Source organism: Polypterus senegalus, chromosome 5 (genome assembly GCF_016835505.1).
Source record: "Polypterus senegalus isolate Bchr_013 chromosome 5, ASM1683550v1, whole genome shotgun sequence".
Taxonomy (NCBI): Eukaryota; Metazoa; Chordata; class Cladistia; order Polypteriformes; family Polypteridae; genus Polypterus; species Polypterus senegalus.
The window spans coordinates 163,315,672-163,341,952 of record NC_053158.1 but is presented as its reverse complement, the minus strand read 5'-3'; the positions used below and the strand labels follow the sequence as shown (position 1 = coordinate 163,341,952).

General features: G+C 36.9%; 1 protein-coding gene across 5 annotated transcripts in view; it reads right to left on the bottom strand.

The window, feature by feature from the left end:
* Window positions 1–26,281, bottom strand: part of pard3aa (par-3 family cell polarity regulator alpha, a) — a 900,153-nt gene that overhangs the window by 386,773 nt on the left and 487,099 nt on the right. For all 5 annotated transcript variants that reach the window (XM_039753567.1, XM_039753563.1, XM_039753564.1 and 2 more), the window contains 2 exons: window positions 14,895–15,083; window positions 14,091–14,261 (listed from right to left, as the gene is read on the bottom strand). In XM_039753567.1, coding sequence (XP_039609501.1) covers window positions 14,091–14,261; window positions 14,895–15,083 — 360 coding nt within the window. The remainder of the gene's footprint in view (window positions 1–14,090; window positions 14,262–14,894; window positions 15,084–26,281) is intronic.

The window sequence follows — 26,281 nt, the reverse complement described above, 5'->3', positions numbered from 1 at the left end:
AGTCATGGACACGGGTGTTATGAAAATAAACAGCCAAAAGTAAATATTTACAAGGATGTCTGCCCATGAACAACAAACACTGATTTCATTCTTGATGTTGCAAACTCATGGTGTTGTACTTCCACAGGGGCACAGAGAGCATTCTGCTGCTGTGACAACCGGGCTATGCTAAACAACACCTACCAGGGGAATTGGGAGGCTGACCACTGCACTATACTACACTTCCCTGGATTTTGTGACTACAGGAAGGCTCCAGAGAAAAACATGGAACAGACACTTAAGATGTATCACAGCCACATCTGTCAGGATATGCGATAGCTTTTTCCCAGAGGCAGTCAGACTCCTCAATACAATGTAGCCTCCCATGACCTTCCACTTTACTCTAACATCTTAGATCCGGACGCTCAGCTCCAGTTTATGCATAAGTCACTTTATCATGTCAAAAGATCAGTCAATGCACTGATCTGTGCAACTTGTCCTTAAATGGGTTTCTTGGTAATTGTGGAGTTAATTGTATCGCCAAATTGCATATTTAAATAGTATGCTTGTTTGTGCACACCATCTTGACTTATTGGCACTATGTGCACACTGTGAGCCCTGAGCTTTGTCATTTCATCTCTCTGTGTACTTGTACGTATATGGTTTAGATGACAAAGCTTACTTTAACCTTCATTTATTAAAAAAAGTCATGAAATATGGGGGTACATGAAAAAGTCAGTCAAAATCAGTTAAAATGCAATGGACATGATGCCTAAAATATCAGACAGTTCCAGAAGAATTATAACCAATGGCAGTCATCTTGGAAAAACTCTCAGGATCTACCTGCACCAGGGTCAATGTAAAGGTTCAATGCCAAACACAGCATTTCACTATTGTTTCCTTCAGGCACATTTAAACATGTGGGCAAATCAATCAAAATGTCAGCTTGTTGTTGATTAAACTCTTTACAATAAATAGAACATTATATTGTGAGAAAGTTTCTGATAAAAAAATACAACCAAATAGCAAAAACAAAATTGTTAATCCAAGGCAACTATAGGTTTCGTATCAACACAAGATTAATAAAATTTATTAAGGTTATACCAGCATCCCAGATTTCTATCTAGATTTGCTTTAAGTGAATTGAAGTTATTGGCATACATTTGTCAACAATATTCACTTCAAGCATGACAGCATATCTAGGTTAATCCAACAAAAGGCAGATTCTTAAGAAGGAGTGTAATACATCAGACTTTATTGATATTACTGCTATTCATTATGGAGGCATCGTGTTTACAGCTTCAAAACCTGCCTTCAATTACTGAAAACCACAGGTGCTCTAAAATATATATTGGAATTTCATAGGCAAATTGCGGATAACATTATACAGCATATGCATTAAACATTCACCTGACACTGTTTTGGTAAATAATCCTTGTATCACTGCTTCAAAGGACAGTTAAATTCAATGTTTCTTTAAGGGTGCTTGCAAGCAAATATCGTTGCAGCATCTACTATGGGTGGAAGCTTTTAAAATCTTCTCACATTACTCATTTTCTTAACTATGTTAGTACCTCCCTTTGACGCTACTAATAAAGAAATCTTCTGTTTAGTTGACTGACTTAATGGTCAAACAATTTGTTTTTCTGTTATAGGTAAGTTCAACAACTGAACAATCATTTTAAATATATTTCCTTAATATATGTCTCATTACCTCTCTCTGTTATGTTGGTTGGGGTTCTTTTATAGAAGGGTTTTCACTGAAACATCTTAATAAAGAATTCCTTAAAAATTCTGGATCATTAATGAAACAGTAAACACTGCAGGTTACCACAAATATTCTTCTGACAAAAAATATGTTTCATGTAATAACTGGGTAAAAATTTTAACAAACTACCTATTTCTGTACTTTTAGCTCTTTTGATGTTATGTGTATTATCTGTTCCTTCTTTTTCATCTACTGTATATGCTTATATATCATCTCATTAACAGATAAGTTACACACAGGATCTGGCAAGTGAAGTAAGATATTGTAAGCTCAGCATATGTCTGCTATTTAAGCTTTCGTTGTTAGGTCAATGCTAGGTTCTACAATCACATGGATGAATTCTGTTCCACTGCAACTATCCAGGTAGCCTAACAGCACCTTTTTCTTCACACATTCTGAAGCCATCACAACCATCAGCAACAACACATTATAAAAAACAGGAAAAGGTGCCTTCATAATGCTATTTTTTTTTCACAAAATATCCAAAAGACCCAACCTGAAACTATAAAAACAAAATGTTAAGGTAATGAGAATTTGTAAATGTACCCCTTTCTCTACATCTTTAAAAAAATATTTTGAATTGTTAATCTGAAGTTATATCCATGACATTAAATAATAATATATAAATAAGAATAAACAGTTCTTTAAAGCATTCTCTCTCTCTCTCTCTCTCTCTCTCTCTCTCTCTCTCTCTCTCTCTATATATATATATATATATATACACAGTATATATATATATATTTTATATATATATATATATAAAATCCTAAGCATAAAAGTGCAACTATTTTATGTGACGTTTTTATGTCACTTTTTTGTCACACTTTAAATCAGGCTTATTTTAAAACCTACATATATATGTTTCGTATCATTCTTTTCAGAATCTAGCGAACTTTAATGTGATTTTGTTAGATGTTCAGATTCTTATTATGTTTTTAAATTATAAACTAAAAAATATCAAGAACTTGCCTCCCGTGAGACAAGAGTTTGTGATTTAACGTCGCCCAGGAATAGAAATAAAAGACAAAGAGTAGGACAGCTGCTGTACAGGCTTTTAAATATTCAAAGCACCTCGCAAGATGCAGATCACGTGGCACGAGAGCAGCAGCAAGCCAGCAGCTGACCGAGCAAAGAGGAGGTTATATAAAAAAAAATAAAAAATAAAAAAACACCTATTTGTTTCCCATTGTATCATCGTTTAAGAGGGGTTTTGAAGGAGTGACCACATCTACTTGGGGTGTTCAGCCCCACTCTTCACAATGCGAGTGACAGACTGGCCCCAACTGGGGATTGAGCGCCGAAGGTGCCAGGAGGGCTTTCTTCCCTAGTGCAGATATAAAAAAATCTGGAAGCGTTCAGATCACAAACACCAAGATCGGGATCACACAGTATCTTATAATAACAGCTTGGGTGAACGCAATCTAAGGATAACAGTTACAAACAGCAACATACAGAACACCATTTCCAACAAAGACACTATGAGGGAATAACTGATCCCATAATCTTTCTACACCAGGCCTATTTTAAGTGAAACTGGTAGAGTGGTAAGCATTGTCTTGTTTCTGTTATTTTTTCTTTAGCTGCTTGAACTACAAGGAAATTAAAACTGAACATGAATCTGCAACAACTCATTTGCTGGGGTTATTAACACATCTAGCGGCATTAATCAACAAAAAACTGAATTTAATCCTTTTTTACTCCTCTTACTTTATTAATTGCTTATATTAATTAGAAATACACTCCTGCAAGCTATCATTAATACCAAATACCTTTATACTATACATGTAGGATTCAGTCTCACTGTTTCATTGATTTCATAAAATACTTCTTTTAATACACCGGAAAATTAAAAACAGCTAACACTGAAATATGTAACATTGAAATTAACATTTTAATGAAATCTAAACATACTTATAGAGATATGGCAAATAGCAATTAAGATTAACCTACATAAATATGGCAATATATATGTGACTAATAGCAAATTATTATCTTTATATCATAGCAACAACTGACTAAATAAACTTAAATGCATACTATAAAGATTTGTGCTGAGATTTTGTTATAGAAATGCTTGTAACTTATGTGATTTACTTCATGTCTAACAACTACACAGCTATGAGGACCTGAACTCTAGCACCTTATTCTAGTACTTTAAGACTACCAAAACTTCATGCAAAACACTGTGATAACTGATCAGTCAATAGGATGAACTGTCCTCTTGTTTTGTATAATGTGAAGTTAAAAGAATCCTATAAAAACTTTCTTAAACACTGTTTTGTTCGTAAGTAACTTTTTGGTGTAAATGTAATTCTGTTTCTATCGGACTTAATTTTTTAAATGATGTTTAAAGCCAAATTTCCTTCAAAATAAAAATGGAATGTGCTCATCTACTTTCTCAGATACCCACCATGACCTGGAGCACAGTGAGCTCATTTAACATTGTGTTACAAACAGCACCACATTTTACTTGCTTGCCACAAAACTGCACACTGGGACTTGCTTATTCTTGTACTGCTCTCTGCTGAACTGCAGAAATATTACAGTTGCTAGCTTAAATCCACTGCAAATTCCAAAATCCAATTCTAATAGCAACAAAGCAGGGTATTTCTGTCAATACATTCACAGTAAAATTATACAAACAATTCATTCCATTCCATTCCATTCCATTCATATTCATTATAACAAACGTGATGACAATGAGCCCTTAAAAAGAAAAACTGGGATTTAGTCTACAGTCTATTTTTGCTATGTCATTCATTCAAATTAATTTCATCATATTTATGAGGGGTTCCTCTACCCATGTCTTTAGGTAGATAATACAACACTACTACATATTTCATATTTAGGCGCAGACAAAAGAATTTCTGATTTATACATTAATAGCAATGCACAGAGATGTGTATAACTGGCTGGAGGTAGTTTGAAAATGCCCGCATACCTACTGCGAGGTGAAGTCTGCAAGTGCTTCAGAAATTTTAGGGATCTGACCAATAGCTGTTAAGATTTACTACTGAAAGGCATTTTCTGCCTCAACAACTTCCATAATAATGATGACTATAACCTATACTGCACTTATACACACTTTCCCTTAAGATTTTTTTCTAGTGACAGTAACAATGTAAATCTTTTTCAAATTAGTGTGGTTATAAATACTATCACAATACAATTACTGAATGTTGTCTCTATGATGGAGAAGTGCCTCGTTCAAAGTTGTGTTGCCGGTGTTTTGGCCCTGTCTCCCAAAATGCAGAACAGGAAAGAGAGTGCTTGAGGATTAGTTGATGGTTGAAATACTACAAATGTCTATCAGAATTAGAGATTAACTAGATTCCAACTAAATATCAGCAAATAGACCCCGAAATCAGGTCAAGAGAACAAGTGCAAATTTACAAATAGTAATATTAACTTAGCGACTCTTGATTTGAAAGTTGCCTTGGATAAGATAGTAACATAACATTATTATAGCCACTCAATCCAATTCAGGGCTATGAAAGGGCTTAAGCCTATTTTAGCAGAATCAAGCACAAGTTAGCCACCAAGTTTGTGCAGGGTTGCAGTCCATTTAAAAGCCAACTGATATACACAACAATATGGCCAACTTAGAACTGACTCTGAGATAAAACAGGAGTACCCAGTTGGAAAACTAAACAAATATGGGAAGCACATGCAAACTTAACACAAACAGTGACCAGGCCCAGAATTTGAAACCAGGACAATGGATCTGCGAGACAGCAATTCTAGCTACTGAACTGTCATGCCACCTAAATCCAGTGCCTATAAAAAATATTCACCTCCTTGTAATTTTTCACATTTTATTGTTTATTGTTATATACCACTGAATCACAGTGGATTTAATTTGGCCGTTTTGATAGTGCTCAACAGAAAAAGACTCTTTAAAGTAAAAGTGAAAGCAGATCTCTGCATAATGGTCTAAACTGAATACAAATATAAAATACAAAATAATTAATCGCACAAGTATTCACCTCCTTGTAATCAGTATTTAGTAGGTGAATCTTTGGCAACCATGACAGCCTAGAGTCTGTGTGCACAGGTCTCTATTAACTTTGCACATCTGGACATTGCCGTTTATCCCCATTCTTCTCTGCAATATTGCTAAAGCTCTGTCAGCTTGTGTGGGGGATCGTAAGTTAACAGCCTTGTCTGTTTATTTCAGCCACATGTTCTTGATCTGACTCTAACTCTGCCATTCAAGAACATTAACACAAATATTTTCAAGCTATTCCTATGTTATCTTTGCTTTATGTTTTGGCTTGTTTTCTTACCAGAAAACTAATTTTCTTTCAAGGTGCATCTTTACTGTGAGACTGCATCAGGTTTTCTTCCAGGATCTTCTTGTATTTTGCTGCATTCATTTAATCATCTACTCCCAGAAGCTACTGCCCGTATCATGCTTCACGCTGTGGATAGGGTATTTGTGATCATGCGTGGTGTTTAATTTTGGTTCTTGTTAGACTATAGATGTCATGTGCATTTTCTAACAGAAGCTTTCTCTTTACCATCTCTGCTTTTTCTAGCCTTAAAGTTGCAACGGGTGACGCACCCAGCTAACAATTGTTGTTTGCATTGTCTCTCCAATCTCATCTAATGTAGCTTGTAACTCCTTCAGAGTTCTCAGAGGTCTCTTTGTGGCCTCCCACCTTTGTCCTCTTCTTGCATGATCACTCTTTTCTTGTCGATGGCCTGCTCCTAGCAGATTTACTTTCCACTTCTTAATGATCAATTTAACTGGATTCCAACAGATATTCAGTGACTTAAGATATTTTCTTGTGTCCATCTCCTGACTTTACATTTTCATGGAGATGCTTGGAGTGTCCTTTTGTCTTCAGTGTAGAGGTTAATCCATGGTATTGACTCACCACAACTTGGACCTTCCAGAAAAAGGTACATTTATACTACAATCAACTGAAACCCAAGGCAAGTGAACTATAACCAAGTGAAACTCCTTGACTACAGAGAAGTGATCTTTGCTGAACTAATACTGTGATTTCTAAAATCAATTGACTGCACCACTCATGACTTCTGGGTGTCTTATTAGATGGGGTGAATATTCATGTGACTAATTATGTTGTGTTTTAGATCTGCAATTAATTCAGATCACTTTGCAGAGATCTGTTTTCACATTGATTAGTGTCAAAAGAGCCAAAATTATACCCTCCGTGATTCGATATTGTACAACATTAAAATGTGAAAAGTTGGAAGAAGGTGAGTACTTTCTATAGGCACTGTAAATTTAATTAATTAGAAAGACTGAGGCATGAATTTTGAATGGGGGTGAAGCTTGCTAGTAAAATTGGATTTTTTCACCCAAAGATTTTGGCTTTTATGCAAATTGTACAGCCATCTACAGGGAGTGAAGTGCAAAAAGAAATTGTGAGGAATACAGAAGTTGGTTAAGGCCAGAACAACCTAGAAAAAGGCTTACAAAATGTAATATAAAGGCTCAGTACTTCAACATGATTATTAAGGAGATACCCACAGTTACTCATAAGCAGAATCACATTTGCATTAACCCCCTTCCTACCCTTTGACACATTGAACAGGCTGTGTCTTGAGCAGAAACCACACGTAGCTAATGGAACATGTGCACGGCTTGAAGCAGTGTGACTTCTGGACAGCTTTTATCAATGGGATGCAAACTGTGTGAGGTTAGAGTGAATAGTTTGACAGCAGACATGAACAGCTGGAGAAAAAGATGACAAAATATATTTCCCCCCCATATAGTCACCTCTCACTGAGTTTAAAATGGGAAGACAGGAAGTATAGCATATAAAGCCTAATGACAGCTAAAGCTCGATCAAAAAGATTTATTTTGTTTTTACAATGGATACAGATCTAAGTTTCTTATTGATAGGGATTCTGTTAACTCATACAGTAAGTATTCTTCTGCTTACAGGGACAATACACACATCAAAAAAGTCACAAAACAACAGGAAATTTAACACAAACTGATTAAGTGTTACATCTGTGTCTTATGTGTGATCTGCGTGTGCAAAACTGCTTAATCCAATTCGTTGTCACAGCAGGGCAAGAGCCTATCAGCTGCAATGGTGCATAATGTATTAAGTAGTTACTTTTTATTTATTTATCTACTAGTTCTCTGGTGGGGTCATACTATCTCAAACAAATAGAAACATGTGTTCCAACTTTTATGTTCATAGTACGCTGTAAAAATGAATATTTTGAGATAGCAGAACCCTAGTTAAAAAAGAAGGAAATGTTTGTGCATTTTATGTTAAGACTTCTACAATGAAAACAGCATTAGAACGTTTACTATTAAAAACTGTTTATTTTGGCCAATAAAGTGCCAAATGCTCTACTTTTACCAGCTTTATTCAGTAGAAAATATGAATAAAGTTAAACAAACAAGAAAGTTCAAAAAGATTAATAAAAAAAAGTTAATTAGTATGTCCTTATAAAATGAATAAAGCAAGGGCTTTATTAAAGAAATCCCAAGGCACACAGCACTTCACTCAAAGATTTGAGGCAAATTAGTATAGTATAATATTGCATGAATGCCATCATGAGAATGCTGGAGTTTATAGCAGCACTACTTAAATGGGGACGTCATGGTGGCACAGTGGTAGTGCTGCTGCCTCGCAGTAAGGAGACCTGGGTTCGCTTCCCGGGTCCTCCCTGCATGGAGTTTGCATGTTATCCCCGTGTCTGTGTGGATTTCCTCCGGGTGCTCCTGTTTCATAGGTGCACTGGCGATCCTAAATTGTCCCGTGTGTGTGTGTGTGTGTGTGTGTGTGTGTGTGTGTGCCCTGTGGTGGACTGCCCGGGATTTGTTCCTGCCTTGCGCCCTGTGCTGGCTGGGATAGGCTCCAGCAGACCCCCATGACCCTGTGTTAGGATATAGCGGGTTGGAAAATGACTGACTGACTGATGACTACTTAAATGGCCTACAAATCCCAGCAGCCCCGGGAGTATTACACCATTGGGCAGCTTCAGAGTGGGGCAGGGGTTGATGGGAAGAAGGATGATTTGGTGCCATCTTTAAAAACGAAGATGCTAAAAAGGATCACAATCATCTAATTTGTCTATTAGTTTCTACACTTCACACTTTATTGGATTATAAATACAACCACAGATGATTACAGTTCTTTCTTGTCCTGTGCCTGTTTGTTCATGTTATTTCATCTTGGTTGGAAACGTCTGCATCAAGAGGCGGTTCATCACCAGCCCACCTCACAGTCACCTCCACTACAGCATGCTGCCTGCAGCGTGCGCCCACCGAGAACGAACAAGGTGCGGCCAAAGGCTGGTAGTGAATCACCCCCTTCAATAGGCAACCATCCGATGAACACTACAATGCTACCACCCGCCTCCCTGTTCACCCTCAATGGCCTCCATTCAGCCACAACCGGGTCACCACTTGCAGCATTACCACCCGCCCACCGAGTACGAACAGGGCAGCCGTGCGTGGTGGGCGGGCAGTGAAACCGCTTGCTGCTGGGAGCTGCCCAAGGGGCACCACACTGCGCAAGCAGCGAAATCAACCCCCTCCAGCCACCATTTGCAGCATTACCATCCACCCACTGAGAACGAACAGGGCAGCCGTGTGTAGTGGGTGGGCAGTGAAACTGCCCGAGGGACACTACACTACACTGCGCGGGCAATGAAATCGCCCCCCTCCAGCCTCCATCCAGCCACCGTTTGCAGCGTCCCCAGGCCGAAGATGACGGAGCGGCAGTTACTGAGGGGCATGTGTCGCAGCTGCGGCCCGTTCGTAAGTCATAGGTCGGATGTCCGTAGCCTGGTGACTACCTGTACACTGATGGAGGCCCACCATTTTGTATTTAATGTCAGAAGTTTAAGTCCTGCCTGTTTAGGATGTAAAATGCTGGGTGTGAATTTGCAATGAAGTGATAAACTTTCCACTCTAATATGGAACAAAGTGTCTTATCATTTAGCTTCTAGTTTCCCAAAAAAGAAAGCAGCAGTTTGGTACAAAATATTAAAGATTCTTTGGTGTTAAAATGAAGACTGAAAATACTGCAAGATAACAAGATCAATGTATATTCATTCTTTAATTAAGCACTTATTTCTGTAACAAAATTATGTGCAAGAGTCATATATAAACAGCATTTTTATGATGAACAGAAGGAAAGCATACAGGGAGATGCATGATAGATCGAGGCAGAAAAAGTGAGAACTACTGGAACTGGATTTGTCTGTGCTCAAAGAGTAGAAACACATGCTAACAGCTTTACTATGCACTGTGTCTGTACTTAAAGTGCTCTGGAATGGGGTTTGTTCTAGGAAGGTTGTTTATAAAACTAAGATTTTAAATGTTGTTTTTTATTTTTCAGACATGCCCGCCATCATTCAAATCTGAAAAGGAAAACCTGCCTTCTAAATAGTGAATAGGTACCAAACAATTTGCCTACCTTGTCTGATTTCATTACACTCACCAGTTCAGACTTCTACACCTTTTGTTCACCACTACAATGTGTTGGTATTCTCACAAAACAGGTTAGCAACTGAATAATAAGGTCATGTATGTAGTCATGTGAAACTTAATTTGTGTTCCCTCAAGTAAGTGTCTACTATTGAAAACTTACCCATATTTAAAGACTGGTCAGAAATTTTTCTAGCACTGAAGATACAGTAATAATAATTCTGCTACTTGTTATGTACGGATACATCACCTGCACTCCTGCTGAAGGCTGCTTGACTTTCCTGTCACTGCTGACACATTTCAAACAGAGCATCGCGTAATCTACCCACTGAACTGGGAGAGTGCAAATATCTTGTAATTCACAGAGCAGCTCTGTTCCATCTGCAGATGTACAGTCTGGAGTCACAGGAGGAATACTGATGTGATGATTAGGACAAGGCTAGTAAACTAAAGGCTGCAGCCATCCGTAAGATCCCTGCTGCATTTCCCCCTTTAAGGGCAAGAGATGGGTATGCATATGCTGCTGCTTATTGCAGTGTTGACAGAAGAAATTACACATTTTGTTCCACCGAAATAAATACAGATTTTGCACCTGTATTACGTTTGTTACACTGATACTGTTTATCAACAGCAAGAAGAGTTTTACTAATTAAAAAGAGTACAGAAATCCACAACAGCAAGCTGCAAAAACTGCATGCAATCATTATTCAGAAGGGTTAGTAAATGCTTTCTACTATCTCTAATATAAAGCAGACACCAAATTAAACATAATCGATTCTCACACTTCATTGATTCTACTCAACAGTAAGTACAATTTGAATGGGGTCAAGAAATACGGACTGCCATTTATTTACTTATCACCAGCCAACCTCCCAGATTTCAGCCTAATAAAAATGGGAGTAGAAAAGAGCTGGGAAATATTAGTTGATTTCTATGCACAAATCCAACTGTTAGGCAGCCAAAGATAGCTAATCCTCTCTGACACTCCGGAGGTCATCTTTTTGGAATTAAGCTGAAGTACACAAAAAATAAACTAACTGGTATTTCCTAAATGTGTATAAATAAATACAACTTTTGAAATATTTGCTTTTCAGGAAAAGTCGGGGTCATGCAATAACTAAATAAGTAAAATTAATTCAAAAGCTATTTACAGTGATCCCTCGCTATATTGCGCTTCGATTTTCGCAGCTTCACTCCATCTCGGATTTTAAATGTAAGCAGACAATGGGTCTTTTAATTTATGGTACATGTTTCCTCAGTTGGTTTGCCCAATTGATTTCATACAAGGGACGCTATTGGCGGATGGCTGAGAAGCTACCCAATCAGAGCACATATTATGTATTAAATAAAACTCCTCAATGATATACGATATGCTTCCCACGCGGTGCTTTGCATACTTAAAAGACCGAATAGCACACGGAGGGGGTGTGAGCAGAGGGGCTGTTCGCACACTGGCCTTGAGGATACGGATGCTCCTCTAAGAAATGCTGAAAGACTACCTTCACATTGCTGCCTTTCTTGCGGCTGTTTTGTTGAGCGCTGCTTCGCATACTTAAAAGTCCAAACAGCACGTATTGATTTTTGATTGTTTGCTTTTCTCTCTCTGTCTCTCTCTGACATTCTCTGCTTCTGAGGCGCACTCCTTTGAAGAGGAAGATATGTTTGGATTCTTTTAATTGTGAGAAAGAACCGTCATCTCGGTCTTGTCATGGAGCACAGTTTAAACTTTTGAAACAGAGACAAATGTTTGTTTGCAGTGTTTTAAAGTCCCTGTCTCTACAACCTCCTGTGTTTCTGTGCAAATCTGTGGCTCAAGCGTGACAATATAAACGTATGGTTTTTACTTTGCGGATTTTCACCTTTCACAGGGGGTTCTGGAACCTCCGCGATCCGCGTACCTAGTAAATTTGGGCATTTTCAGTGTAGGCATTTCATTAGAAGATACATTTTCTCAAAATTATCAACAAAAAAAAATTTGAAACCAGGATGATGGATCTGAATAAAAAAAAAATGAGTTAAATAGTCTCTTTGAGCATTCTGATCTGCATCTTAATAACCACAACTACATGTCAAAACAAGCATTCAAAGAGCCCAGGGTCAGAATAAGCACGAGACACCATGAAATAATGCTGATAGGTTTATTACTATTTACAATGATTTTCTATCCTCTTTATGTAAAATAAAAGTAAAAACAATCTACACAGATACATGGGAAACAAAAAAAAGACACTGTAGTTGCATGGATCCAAGACTTCAAACAATGTACAGGCCACCCCATGCCATTACTATGAGTGTGATGATACTTTTTTTTTTTTTCGCCTATTGCTATTTGTGGCCATTCATTTTATTCTGTTTGTAGTTATCATTCCATGTGCATTTTTTGTTGTAGGAGGTACTGTAGTACAGTGGTTAGCAACACTGTGCCATAGCTCTGGTGACATTTTTGGCCACAACAATCAGTTCAGCATAGTTGGCAGATGCTTCCCTAGCCTCAAGGACACTGAAAAGACCATTGCACCATTAAAATGCACTAAAAACTAGTTCAGTTCATCCTTCTTTGCTGACTTCAATGCATTTCACAGTGTTCGGCAAAGACAGTACCCAAACATTTCCACAATTTCACCAAACGCTCAAAGAAAGTCTTCATGGGGATCAGACATGATTAACTTGGATATTACTTGACTGATTTGACTCTAAGCCATCTGTTACTCTGTACAAATAATGTACTTAGATTGTCACTGAATGGTCATTGGCATGGTAAAGGCAGGTGTACCTAACAAAGTGACCACACAACATATGCTGCCAACAGTGCAGGTGCGTCTACACAAAGAACTTCAGGGTGACAACACATTCCTCACTATTCCTAAAATTACAAGATTCTGAAGAAAAACATTTAAATTATTAGAATTTATGATGTGAAAAATGTTAAGCAGTTCCCACTCACAAAGCACCAAGTGGACCCTCACTAACATGTACAGAGATGCTTCTGTTGATGGCTTTCAGATTGGTCTTTTAATAGGTTTTAAACTGTAGTGATATTTCTGCCCTCTCACAGATATTATAGTAAGTGGAGTAGAATAAAGGCTGTGATGAGTGCCAGTAGAAAAAGAACACTGCTGAGATGAACAAAGAAAACAAAACTGGATTTTGTCACAACATTGTTAACAAGAAAGGTTGATGTGCAGAACAATAAAAAGTACTGCTGCTGAGATTAAAGTCCTTGGATGATACAGCAACCAAATGTGGTCCTCAGAACACAGTCATTGGGAAAGCAGTTGTTTTCTTCCTTACTGTGACCCTCTTCATCTGCTAGCTGGTAACGCTGTGACCTGAAAGACGGTTTAATTTTTGTGTTTCTTCCTGAATGACACATGTCATTTTCAAGTAATGTAGTGCATACTATAGTAAAATCACATTTAGAATAGTATCTGTTTTACATTTTATGAGCCTATTTTGTATTGCATTATGAATTATTATCATCAGCAGAATACCTTCCAATTATCAGTATACTATATAGTTTCCTTGAATTTTAAAAAGCAGGCTTCAAGGGGGGGAGAAAAAAAAAAAAGCTCCGGCTTGTGAACTGAATTCTTGTCTGTCTGAAATAAGTCACCGTTAAATGCTCTTAGAGATACTATTCTGACTTCCTTTGAAGTACTGCTTCGTGATTAGAATTTATTTCCACTAGCAATTGCACCAACAGGATTATAGTTAATATTCTACACAGGTAGGAGCTGTGCAAATCCATGCTCTCTAATACACACCTTCAATGATATTACTACAACACAGGCTACACGCCATACAACCTGCTTACTAATTACCTGCTGTGAACTATCACAAAGGAAAATAGTTACAGCCTGCAGAAAGCGTGCCAGCCAGCTCCTACATTCTCAAACCTTTGCTTTAATTGACTGTTACCTCATTTCGCTTTGTTATTCTCCTGGCAACAATGAGCTGGATCATCCCTCGCTTGTTGCTTTCAACTGACATAGACTTCCGCAGTGTTTCCATGGCATCTTGATTGGCTTTCCCCAGCAATGATTCCCCGTTCACAGCTATAAGCTGGTCATTCACTCGAAGTCGACCGTCCTGGGAATTAACAGAGGTAGAAAAAGGTCAACTTCTTTTTAAGACTAAATGTGAAAAAGGTGAACATTTTTTTTTTAAATTCTTAAAAAAAAAATGTTTTTAATTTTAAAAATGAGAAAAAAAGAGTGAGCTTGGAATTCAAAATCTTTATTCATAAGCTGAATTTTTTAAAAGTTCTACAATTACTCTTAATAATAATACTTAGGAGCATTGTGGCACAGTGGATAGCAGTACAGCCAGGTAGCTCCAGAGTCCTGCACAAGCACAGACAATGAGGATTTCCCATGTTGCACCTGTGTGTGTATGGAGTCCACGACAAAGACATGCAAGTAAGGTTGATGGGCAAATCTAAACTGTCCAAGTGTGAGTATGGATTGTGGGGACACAAGTATGCCCTGTTACAGAATGGTGCCCAGTGCATGGTTGATTTCCACCACATACTTAAAAGTAATGATAATGATAAAAACTAGGCAGGACGGTGGCAAAGAGCTTGGCCTGCGCTGCTGTCTCACAGCTCCAGAGTCTGGGCTCCGATCCTGGCCAGGGCAGTGTATGTGTATCCTTTTTTAACTATTAAAGCAAGCAAAAAGCCAAACATGTTAAAAAGATAAGGTATATATGGTAAAAACCTGCCTTAAATGCTGCTCCTCCATTGATTATTGACTTGACAAAGATTCCCAAGTCGGCATGATTCTCTTTCGATCTGTTGCCTTTAACACTCACTCCAAGGCCAGCAGATCCCGAATCATTCAAGGGAATGTCAAATGTTAAAAATTCTCTGGTTCCGTCTGGTGTGAGAACAAGATCATCTTCTTCAGTCTTCTAAAACATGCAAGAAAGGGAAAGAAAGTTCACCCCAAAATGTTAACTTATGTTAACCTGTGACATGGGAATATAGCAACATCTTAAGCATATGCAAAAAGAATTTGGAAAGGGAAGGAAACCCCAAATTGTACACTGCCACGGTCTAGAGTGGACATTTAAGACCATCTAATTTTCACCTCTGGTATATGTAAAATAATCAAAGCAGTAACAATCCAGTAACGCATCACTACGTGTGATAATAATAGTTATTACAGCATCATGCATGTACCACGGTAGAGTGTGTGGCTCACTTGCTTTAGCAATCTTACATGAATGTCTTGCCTGCTCACAAGCAAGTGATTTAGTGTTCTTTCAGAAAAGAAATACAAAAAAATGTAAAACTTATAAGGCTGAAATTCATATTTAAGCAGAACTCAAACTCTTGTTTGTGCTAAAATGAAGGATATTAAAAGCGCACGGAGTGGTTTAACATTTGTTCTAATTTATCACTAGTTAGGTAGGACACCAGAGTCCCTCCTTGGTCAGACGAAAGGTTTCTAAAATAACCAGACTCTTATCGCTCCAGACTGTGTGAAACACAGGCGGCTCTGCTGAGGGGCAGTGGGATTGCTTTGCCAACTGAGGATAAAAAGCTTTTTAACAATTATTCTCTTTTAAATATAAATTGCAAAGAGACTGCACAAAACGCAAGTCAGCTGCAACAGCCTTTAGTGAATTAAGACAAAAAAAATCTTTGGAGCCCACTTTGCAGCACATACTTTTCCTTCTGGGTGAGCTGCCAGACAGGTAGCTGGGGACCTTTGGGAACACTCGTCTGTTCAGCACCTGCTTGTTAATCGAAACCCAAGAAAGCATGCTTTGTGTGGACACACAGCCTGCTGCTCCAAAGACAATAAAGCGCTACACTTGCAAAGCTTGCCAAGTGCAGATTTTTCCAGGTTTAGCATAAAAATGAGAAAGAAGCAAGCAACACTATTAATGCTGGTTTTATTGAACTGTATTTTCTAATCAGCATCTCTGATCTTCAAAAGGTTTTCATATGTATTTTCAAGTTTTGCCATTTCTAGACTTTCCATAACCAGAAGCTGTTCATATTTAGAGTGTATTCTCCACCTATACAGCACATCAAGTCCAGAATCTGGGTTTCTATGGCACACAAACGTGAAAAGATATTTGCCTTTTTTTTTCCAGTCTATTTCATGAATAACCCATTCACATACAGTAATTAATGCCCTCCAGCCACTGTTAATCATTCACATTCACATGACCATTTTCATCACTTGTTTTAGCTGGCTGGCTGGGTGCACTCCACCTTGCATATTTTCCATGACCAAGGCTCATTTTTGTCTACTAATAGAGGCCTCTAAAGGTTGTAAATCACTATACCACTAAAAAGAAAATTCCTGACTGGTGTATAGAATTACACTGTGAACCAAATATAATGTGTACTTCTACCAAATATAAGCAGAAGTGCCAATAAAAACAGCAGCCATTTCTGTATGGGTTATGTTAGATATCACATCAGACTACAATATGAGCAATGTGCGACAGCAGTATTTAAACAGTCTATTGTGAAAAAACAAAAAAATAGACAATTGTAATTATGAAGAGAGGATTAAAATCTATGAAAGTCAATTTTTTCAGTGTTAAGGGGTTCCTAAAAGCAACCAACATGCAATGTCCCGTATAACACAGTTAATGTTTAAGATCCTAAAATGGTAAATCTGTTAATTTGAGCTTCTGTAGCATTGATATACTTGTAAACGTCTTTATACAGATTTTAACATGCATACAGTATTGTGGATGAATAAAAAAATCTAGCTGATATTAAAGGAGAAAATAAGGTACCACTTACCCTATTTTTTCTAAATTGCCTGGTTATTTGATAAATGTCTACCAGAAATTTGATTTACAAAATTTGTTGACTGAACAATAAAGTTATTATTAAAGTGAAAAACATCAAAAAAAAAAAAAATCATTAAAGACCAACTTTGCATAGAAAATTTGAAAGAAACATTTTCTTTGATACTCGTAGGTGGCACATACTAACATCTTTTTTATTGGCCTTCAATACAAGAAATACTGTATGCAGCAGATCACTACTTAATAGTTTTGATACTTTCTGATAACACATCCAGATAGGAAGCCCTCCAATGATATTTTGTTGTCTACTACATTTCTTTATGTAAACCCTACACAAAATCCTTTTGACTCTGAAATGCTTAAATATATTACAAAATAAATAAGTAAAAGCTGATTAAATGCTCTAATGCCAATGGCTATCACTACCACAAGACAAATTGTTGTTCTTCTGGAATGTAAAACACAGTTATCACAATTGTACAAATGTAAAGGAACAGAGAAATCTATAGAATACTAGCGACATACTAATGAACTGCAGTGGCAGTTTTTAACTCCCAGCTAAATAATGGTGCAGGTGTGACGTCAGACATGTGGAATAATAAAATGCAATGCAGGATAGATACAGGTGATTACAGGTGTCTTTTCCTAAAGGAGATTGGTTGTGTAATCGTAATTAAATTACAGATTACAGATGAAGATGATGGAAAATTTAAAGGAAGTCAAAAAAATGTTGTTACAGTATAATTCCAAATGATAAAATAAGTTGAAATAAATTAACATCCTAAAATGTCAGAAATAGATGTAAATACTGAATGGTGTACATAGCCAACATTCTCTAGAACAATTTGAGACAATAGTTTTCTATGAAAAATAACTTTCAGTAAAAAAACAATTTTTGATATTCCGGACATAATTGTCCTTCAGGATATATTGTGTATATGAAACAAATAAGATCAAAATAACAAATAATTGTGATACTTGAAACAGAAGGCCAATGAATGACATGCTACCAACTACTCACTTCTGCAACCACTGACGAGCACTAAGATCACTCTTTTTCAGTCTATTAAATGTGAAATATTATGTACTGTTTGCTTTTTTTAATAATTAAATTAACTTTTTGGTGAGGTTTTTTTGAACCCCAAGTCATAATGTTGATCAATTAGAGAACTCAGGTTCTCTATAAATAGCCAAGAATCAATCAATCAATGACATCTACAGTATACATCATTACAGTAGACCAACGTCGCGGTTCAGAGTTCGCAGCCTCAGTCATTCGGGATTTTTCCTTAGAACCTAACTAATAATTTTTAGGGGAAACCGCAAATATCCTCCGCAAGTTTTATGACTTTTTTCGTGGCAATACTGTACTGTAGAGAGAACAGGAAGCAACTGTAGAGAAAACCACATCTTGGGATGGTGAAAGTAGCCAATAGAATTTGAAACTGCAACTCCCAGCAGTCCTTGCAGTGGCTTTGATTGGTCTTCTGCTGAGGATGCTGGGGCTGTTGAGGTTAAAGGATGTCAGCGCAGCTTTTAAAAAGGGGGTCGGTGACCAAAAGCAAAACAAAAAACTTTTTGTAATTTGTGTTTTAAGTTCCTGTCTGTCTCCATTCTGTTGGGTTACCTGTACTTATTCATTTTGTCCTGGATCATTTCGTGCGTCTGGATTGTCTGCCGTCTGCCTGTGTAAATGAGGACTATATTGGATTCATGGCCATTCTGCAAAGAAAGGAGCGCTCCTGAACCCATCTTCACCATTTCAGCAAATACCGGTAGGACTATCTGTACATTCCCATTCAACATGCGGATCTCTGGACTATCTATTTTCATCATTATATTTCATCTGTTGCCATTTTTCATGAACTTTTTCATGATTTACTGTGTGGGTTTTGTTTGTGCTTTGTTGTATTTAATGTGTAATCGCCGTAAGAGGAACAGGGGTGGTATCATTTTCTTATTTCATTTGTTTTCATTACTTTCTTTATTTGCTGTTTGATTACAGGTTTGCTTGGTTTTTGTCTCTGTTTGTGAGTGTGCGCGGGTCAAGGCTGGGTGTGTCCCTGGAATCTCCACCATAAAAATAAATAAATCACCGTCTTCTTGATTGCGGCTTCTCGCGTTATGCTTACATAAAAGCCTGAACAGTACCTGTACTTTTTAGCTGATTGCTTTGTGTCTCTCTCCTCCCCCGGACATTCACTGCTCCTGTTGGGGGTTGTGCTCCCCTATGATGTTTGTCTATTCTCTAATCGATAACTAACTACATACTGAGCTCCTTTTCCTTCTGAAAGAGGCATGTGTGTTTGAAGTAAATTCCTGTCTCTACAATCTCTTGTGTTTCTGTGCAATTCTGTGACCCAAGCGTGACACCCTGCAGCACTACAGCCTGACTGTCTCTGGGATTGAGCCGCTACACTAAGACTGGCCTGTAAACATCAGCGCTTAACTCTGTGTGCTTGCGTGCAGCCCGTTCAAGCACAGTTGGCTCAGTGATTTACTGAGTTTCAACCATGGCATCATTTGCACTTTGTACATATTGTTCCAGTAGTTTTTTTAAATAGTTTTCACAGTTCATTAGCAGTGTGTATAATGATTAGTGCTGCAGTAATTGTGATGCTCTTTGCATGAAAAAATTTGTTCCATTAAAATTTCACTTTTTCTTTGTGAATTGTGACGTTTACTTAAAGTGAAGCAAAAAAGTATTTGGCGTCCAGGGATGCATTAACCCCCAAGTATGTGGCAGTTTAAGGGTTAAAGTTCCAAGATGCCGCCGAAATGAGCTGCACCATCTAAGGCTTCTGGCAATGAAAACGCGCTTCCATGAATTACAGTACATATAGCGGTAACATCTGTATTTTACATTCTAGCACTGCAGGAGACATAGCAGTACAGTATACAGGTTTACCTTTACATTCTTTATTTTTAGGTAATGTATTAAGCTGAGTTTGTAATTAAAGTGTTTGGGGGGCATATTTTGGGTCTAATTTATGAAAATTGGCGTTTTTTAAACCACATCCAAAATTTGCAGTTTGTCACAATTTGCGGGTGCTCTAGTAATGTAACACCCACAAATTTTGGGGGTGTACTGTATATATATTGTGCAGATGCAAGATGACGTACAACATTCAAAGAGATTCTACAGAAGAGTGTTTAAGGAACTGCGTAACTAAATCTTATATAGCCTTTTGAACGAGCAATAGATATAAAAACAGTCTAATAGTATAAAAAGTTATCTTTTACATGCAAACTGTACACATATAATTATTTACATTAAATAAATTTTTATTGCTGTTGCCAAGTAATATTACAAAAAGTTGTTAATCGAAACGTTTTCACTGTAAATATAAATGGCTAAAAAACACATCTCCCACTCTTGCTAAACTTCAATCATCTTCAGGACGTCCTCTGGATTTGAGACGTGAGGTGAAATAATATATTCTTTCTAGGTCAGATAAAGGTATAAAGAACAAATCTTCACAGAGCCTTTACAGACAAAGAGTTCACTTCATCTAGTTTACAAGTGTTTTATATTCATGGCAATATACTTTTCTGAGGCAGATGAAGTAGGGAAAAAAGCTCTCAAACCCCTTAAGAATTTCTCTATACATCATGTCTGAAACAATTAGCAACATTTTAAAATATTCCATTCAAGCCTTCTTTTGGTGACATAAAGGTCATCTGAAATGAATTTAGAAACCAAAAAGGATTCACTCAAGGATGTAATTGCTAAAAAGCCCATGAATGATAAATACCATACAAGATTTTCTATACTCTCCATTTGGCAATGACGTATAATTAAGGCTGAATATTAAACTTCTCTTGTAAAGGAAAGCTCCCACAAGGCTTAATTACAAACATTATGTAAAGGTTTATAGAGGGCATTGAGATGGGTCAAGGTTAAAAAGTCTTTCAGCTCCTCATTCACATACTTAAAGATACCTTAGGTCATAATGGCAGTTAGCATGCAGACCTTGATTAAGCTTCTTAAGTCTATAACACACCTCATAATTTAAGCAAAAATGCTTCATTGATGACCAAAGTCTATAAAAGCTATAAGAAAGTGAAGAAGTGATCATGTTCCCAGTTATGCTATTCTGGGCTAAAGGCTTGTGATTTCTGTTTCACATACTGAAAGATATGTAAGTGATCAAACTGATAACTAATTTACTGAGTGATTAACCCTTCTTTTTTTCCCCACACAGGTAGCCTGGACCAGAAGCCTCACCTCCATGTACGTATGTTTTAATGGGTTATTGTTTTCCTCACAATCGTGTGATTAAATAAAAAAGCACAAAGCACTCTGTGATCACTAAAGTGAAATAATTTAAGCAACTCACAAGATTCAAAGATAACCGTCACTTGTTCTTGTTGCTTGACTGTAAAATACAGGAGCTACAGGCAGGCACACTTGGGGTTCCTAGCACTGCATTCAGTGCAAGTCTCGTTTAATGTTAATAAAGTCAAGGCCACTCAGTGTTGTATTGCATTGTAGTAGAAAAACTTCCTGTACTTCAGTATGTTTTTATTATGTTTCAGTCAAGGTTTGTCCCAGGTTGGGGTTAAAAATTCCACTTTTATATCCGTTTTATGCATTTGGTATTATTTTTTGGTCATATTAATGTCACTGATCATTTACTTTCTCTGTATGTATGTTTTGTGGATGCTCCACCTGCCCATCACCTTAAAGGACAGGTGAAAACACACAGTCCCTTGAGTTTCTTTGAATGCACTAGGTGGTTGGTGATTTCTCTTGAGTGTATTACTACTTTGAATTATTATGGGTTTTTTTTTTTTTATCTCTTTTGCTCTGATTTTCGAATATTCTGTTTTATTTTGTATTGGGACCAGATTCCTTCTGGGACTAACTATTTTTAAGGCTCTGCTTTCTGTGTCTTTCATGCTCTTTGGAGCTTCTTATTATAGAGAAATTTTGTTTATATCTTTGATTTATAAGAATTCTTCACTTTTCCCTTGTGTGACAAGCCACAGATTTTCATAGTCTTTACCTACTTTAGTGGATATTCAGAGCAATTTTTAGGCAATGTTTGTGACTCTATGCTGCATTCTTTTAAGTGTGTTGTTGAGAATACTTCAACTTTACTTGGGCATATGTTCCGTCTCCTTTAACTTTACTGCATTTTGAAATACAAATGGTCACTTTTACTCCAATATATTTTGGTGGATGCATTTATGAGTGCAATTATAAACAAAAAAGCAAAGGGTCTACACGTATAGTCAATTACCTAAAATACAAGCTTCCCCCCTTTAGGAAAATTTGCAAATGCAAGGAATCACAGATGATTTTCACAAGCGCACTGCTAGTGCATTTCATCTTCAATCATCTACACAGCCATTCCAAGTACACCTCATCAAAGCCCACAAAAGGAGGCAGGGTTGGATGCTGGAGATGAGCAGTCCTAGTCTCTTAATTCAACTGCTGATGCTGATGTTGGCAGCCTGTTGAATGGGGCAGACCTGATGTGCAGACTGCAGAGGGGTGTGCATGTCTGTATACAGATCGTGTTTTACTCACCCTTTTTGTGTGCTGCTCACATGTCTTCTGATATTAGCAGAAGTAGATTGGGAACTAGTTGAAAAATCTCAAGAAAAAACTCAAAGATAAGGTCTAGTGGAAACACTTTATTACACATTATTAGAGTTTGGTTTTGATTACTAACTTTATTATTAAACTCATTTTGTCAGTTTTCATGCAGGTTGGTGTTTTCAGATCAAAATTGGGGGTCATTTTTGAGTTAAGGTAATGACTAAAATGTTTTCCAATTAAATGTATTGTAATTAAGTGCCCATGTTACGTATATTTTTAGAAAATGATTAGCCCTTTTTTATTTGGAGTATTTGGGTGTTTAAATGCCTCTCCTATTGACACACACCCCACTGTATTATGACACAATTATTAAAATGTCCACTTATGCTGAATGTTACTGCTTCAAGCTGCAGGTACTTCTCATACTGTAGTTATTGCAATACATATTACACATAAAAAGTAGGTAGTTCTAATTATTTTAACATCCAGAGTACATGCAAAAATCATAGGGACAGCATGGTAATGCAGTGGTACTGCTGTTTCCTTGCAACAAGGAGACTAGTGTCCCAGGTTCTCCTTACCTGGAGTGTGCATGTTCTCCCCATGTCCGTGTGGGACTACCTTGACAGCACCAAAAATATGTGGGTTAAGAGAACTTGTGATGGTAAACAGGCCCGTGTGTGTGTGTGTGTGTGTCTGTGTTCATTCCAAGATGGGTTGATGCCTTGGCAGGGATTATTCTTTCCTTAAACCCAATGCTTGCCAGGACAGGGCCCACCTTTCCTGTGACCCTGTTACTAAAAAGCGGGTTCTGAAGCTGGATGGATGAGCAGAGTGATATAAAACGGAGTCCTACATTGACTTGTACTTAAGTACAATTAATATCAGATACTTTAAAACTTTTACTTGAAATGTTTGCTCATGGGAAAATGTTTACTTCTATTGCTCCTTGTAACCCTAAACCGCATAAGCAGATTCAAAAAATAGATGGATGAATATAGGGGTTTCAGTTTTTCTTTTTCCATAGAACATTAATATTGTCTCATACAGTACTGTCACTGTTGTTTTTTGTTTGCTTTAAAATTAGCAAAAAATGTTAAATGCCTGGAAATCAGCAAGCAGTTGCCTTACCTTTAGGAATGTGATATAAAAAAAATGTCCATTCAATGGTAAACGACACAAGCGCTGAATGTGATTTTCCATTACCTTTAACTACTCACTGATTGACTACAAATTATAAGAAGATATAGCAGATCTTCCAATGGCAAAAAACAAAAGTGACAGTAAATGTTTATTTTCTGCTTTAGTCTATTTTCCACAGTATGAAATTCAAGGATTGTAATTTCCATATAGCTTTGCTCATAAATTATGGATTACAATCCAAACAGACCTCTCAAGCTCAAAATGAAAATGGTGAAGGAAAATACTATTCTAGTCACTGTAGACCTTTATCATGCCATTAATGCTACCCATTAATCGTTTTTTACTCAGCTTAAGTATTTTTGTAATTAGTGATGAATTGCTAAAAGGTATTTTTCATTATGACATATCAGATATCAAATATAGACATATTAAAATCCTTTTTAGTATGTAACATTTTGAATACTGGAAGCAAGTATTTTATGGAACAAACAATTAAATATGCATAAAATGGAAATGTCTTTTAGCAAACCTCACATTTTTTATTTTTTGATGTACATCATAGTCACTGATTTTGTAATTCATTTAGACCACTTTGCAGAGATCTGTTTTCACTTTAACACTGAAGAGTCTTTTTGTGTTGATTTGTGCCAAAAGGCCAAATTAAATCCACTGTGATTCAATGGTGTACAACAGTAAAATTTAAAAAGACACTCTACCTACACCACGGCTATTGTGGGGGATTCAACAATCTGTTGAGCCTAGAATTTCCACCAAATGCTTTGGAGAACCAGTGTAGTTAATTTGTTTTTTTCTTTTACATTATAATAAGACATTAGAATGTCCATTCATTCTTTACACATTTGTTAAAAACTTCAAAAGCATGGGCTTTAATTCAAGCAGAATGAAGTCAGCAAGCTTCATTTAACCAGTATTTTTGTAGTTCTAAGATAGTTTTTGATATTGCCTGATGCTGACTATATGTCATTTTCCCATTACTTTGAAAGTGTATTTTTTTCAGGGAATTCTTACTTTGGATATTTTTTAAATACTGTTGAAGTTGCTACCTGAACCCTATTAATGAGAGAAATAGAAGAAATAGAGATCATTGTTTTTCCATGTATATAATTAATTTTTACAATCATAATATTTACACCACAAACTGACATCTCTTATAGCAACATCTGAGATCATTCACTTAATAAGCAACATGCAAAACCTGGAGAACTCCCTGTGAGCCCAAACTGGAAGGATGTAATTTAACAACGCAAGTAAGAATAAAAACACTTGTCAGTTGAGAGACATTAATGTTAAACTTCTAATATCCAGCTATAAAACAGCACCTGAAGTTACAGCATACACACAGTCCACATACATATGGGAAGAACTTGCAGACTCCATACAGAAGTTGAGCAGATTAGCAATCAACCTTGAGTTCATGGCACTGTGTAGTAATAATAATAATAATATCTTATTTATAGAATTTCTTTCCCATGTACAAAACAGTTCTCAAATATTCAAAGAAATACAATAAATAACAATAAAAAAATATTTAAAAAAAGGCCAAGATGACAAACTAATCAAACATTATACACCAAATAATAGGTAAGTGTACGAAAGACAAACTTCTGAATTAGATTAAGAAATAAAGAGTAAAAAAAAGAAGAAAGCAATGAAAAAATAACACAGTTTGTGTACGCTTACATATAGGAATATAAATGTAGATGTTAGAAACAATCATGACAATAAGGAACAATGAACAGGATTAGAACAGATTTTGTTAACAGATGGACAGCCAAATGCTAGAAGGTCTTCAGCCATTCAATAGGTACGTGTTTAATATTCAGTTTAGATGTAAAAACTCCACTCAGTCTCTGACCTGAGCTGCACAATGCTACAACGTAAACACATCAGACTGAGTCACCTCATTTAGAGACGCAAATGGCTCAAGTTTGGGGTTTTGTTTTGTTTTTTTGCTTTCCGTTTTTGTGTGACATCAAGATTATATTCCACAATGAAGCAGGTAGTTGCACACAGATCCATTGCCAAAGTCTATTTCAGAATAGAGCAAATTTGGTACATTATTATTGTTAAAATAAACTTTGAGCAGGATGATGTACTTCAGAATAAAGACTGCTGGTGAACTGCAATGCCTGGTGACATCACAAATGCTCAGTTAAAAAGTCTGCTATACTGCAGAGTTCCAAATGTATTAAAATTATTGCAGCCCAACCATTTGCTAATAATGGAGTGTGTAGCACAGAGAAGTTAATCATGACAACATGACAGGAACCCACTTGGAAATGCTGCATCCGTACTAACAACCTGTTTAAAACTAAATGTATATGTGTAACATTGGCTCAGTTGACAACACTCTGTATCTGCTTAATCCATCATTGTAACGGCACCGCTAGCAAACAAACAATAGCTGTGCAAAATAAGGCAGAAATTTCTACCCACTAAGGGACATAAACATTATTTTCTTACAGTCTGAATGCTCACTGAATTTAGAACCGAGGTGGCTATTCGAGCATGAGAAATCTTCCATTGCTGTAATTTTCAAACTATCTAGCTGTATCTTCGATAGTAACATGGCATGGCATAATCACCCCTCCATCCATTATCCAACCCGCTATATCCTAAC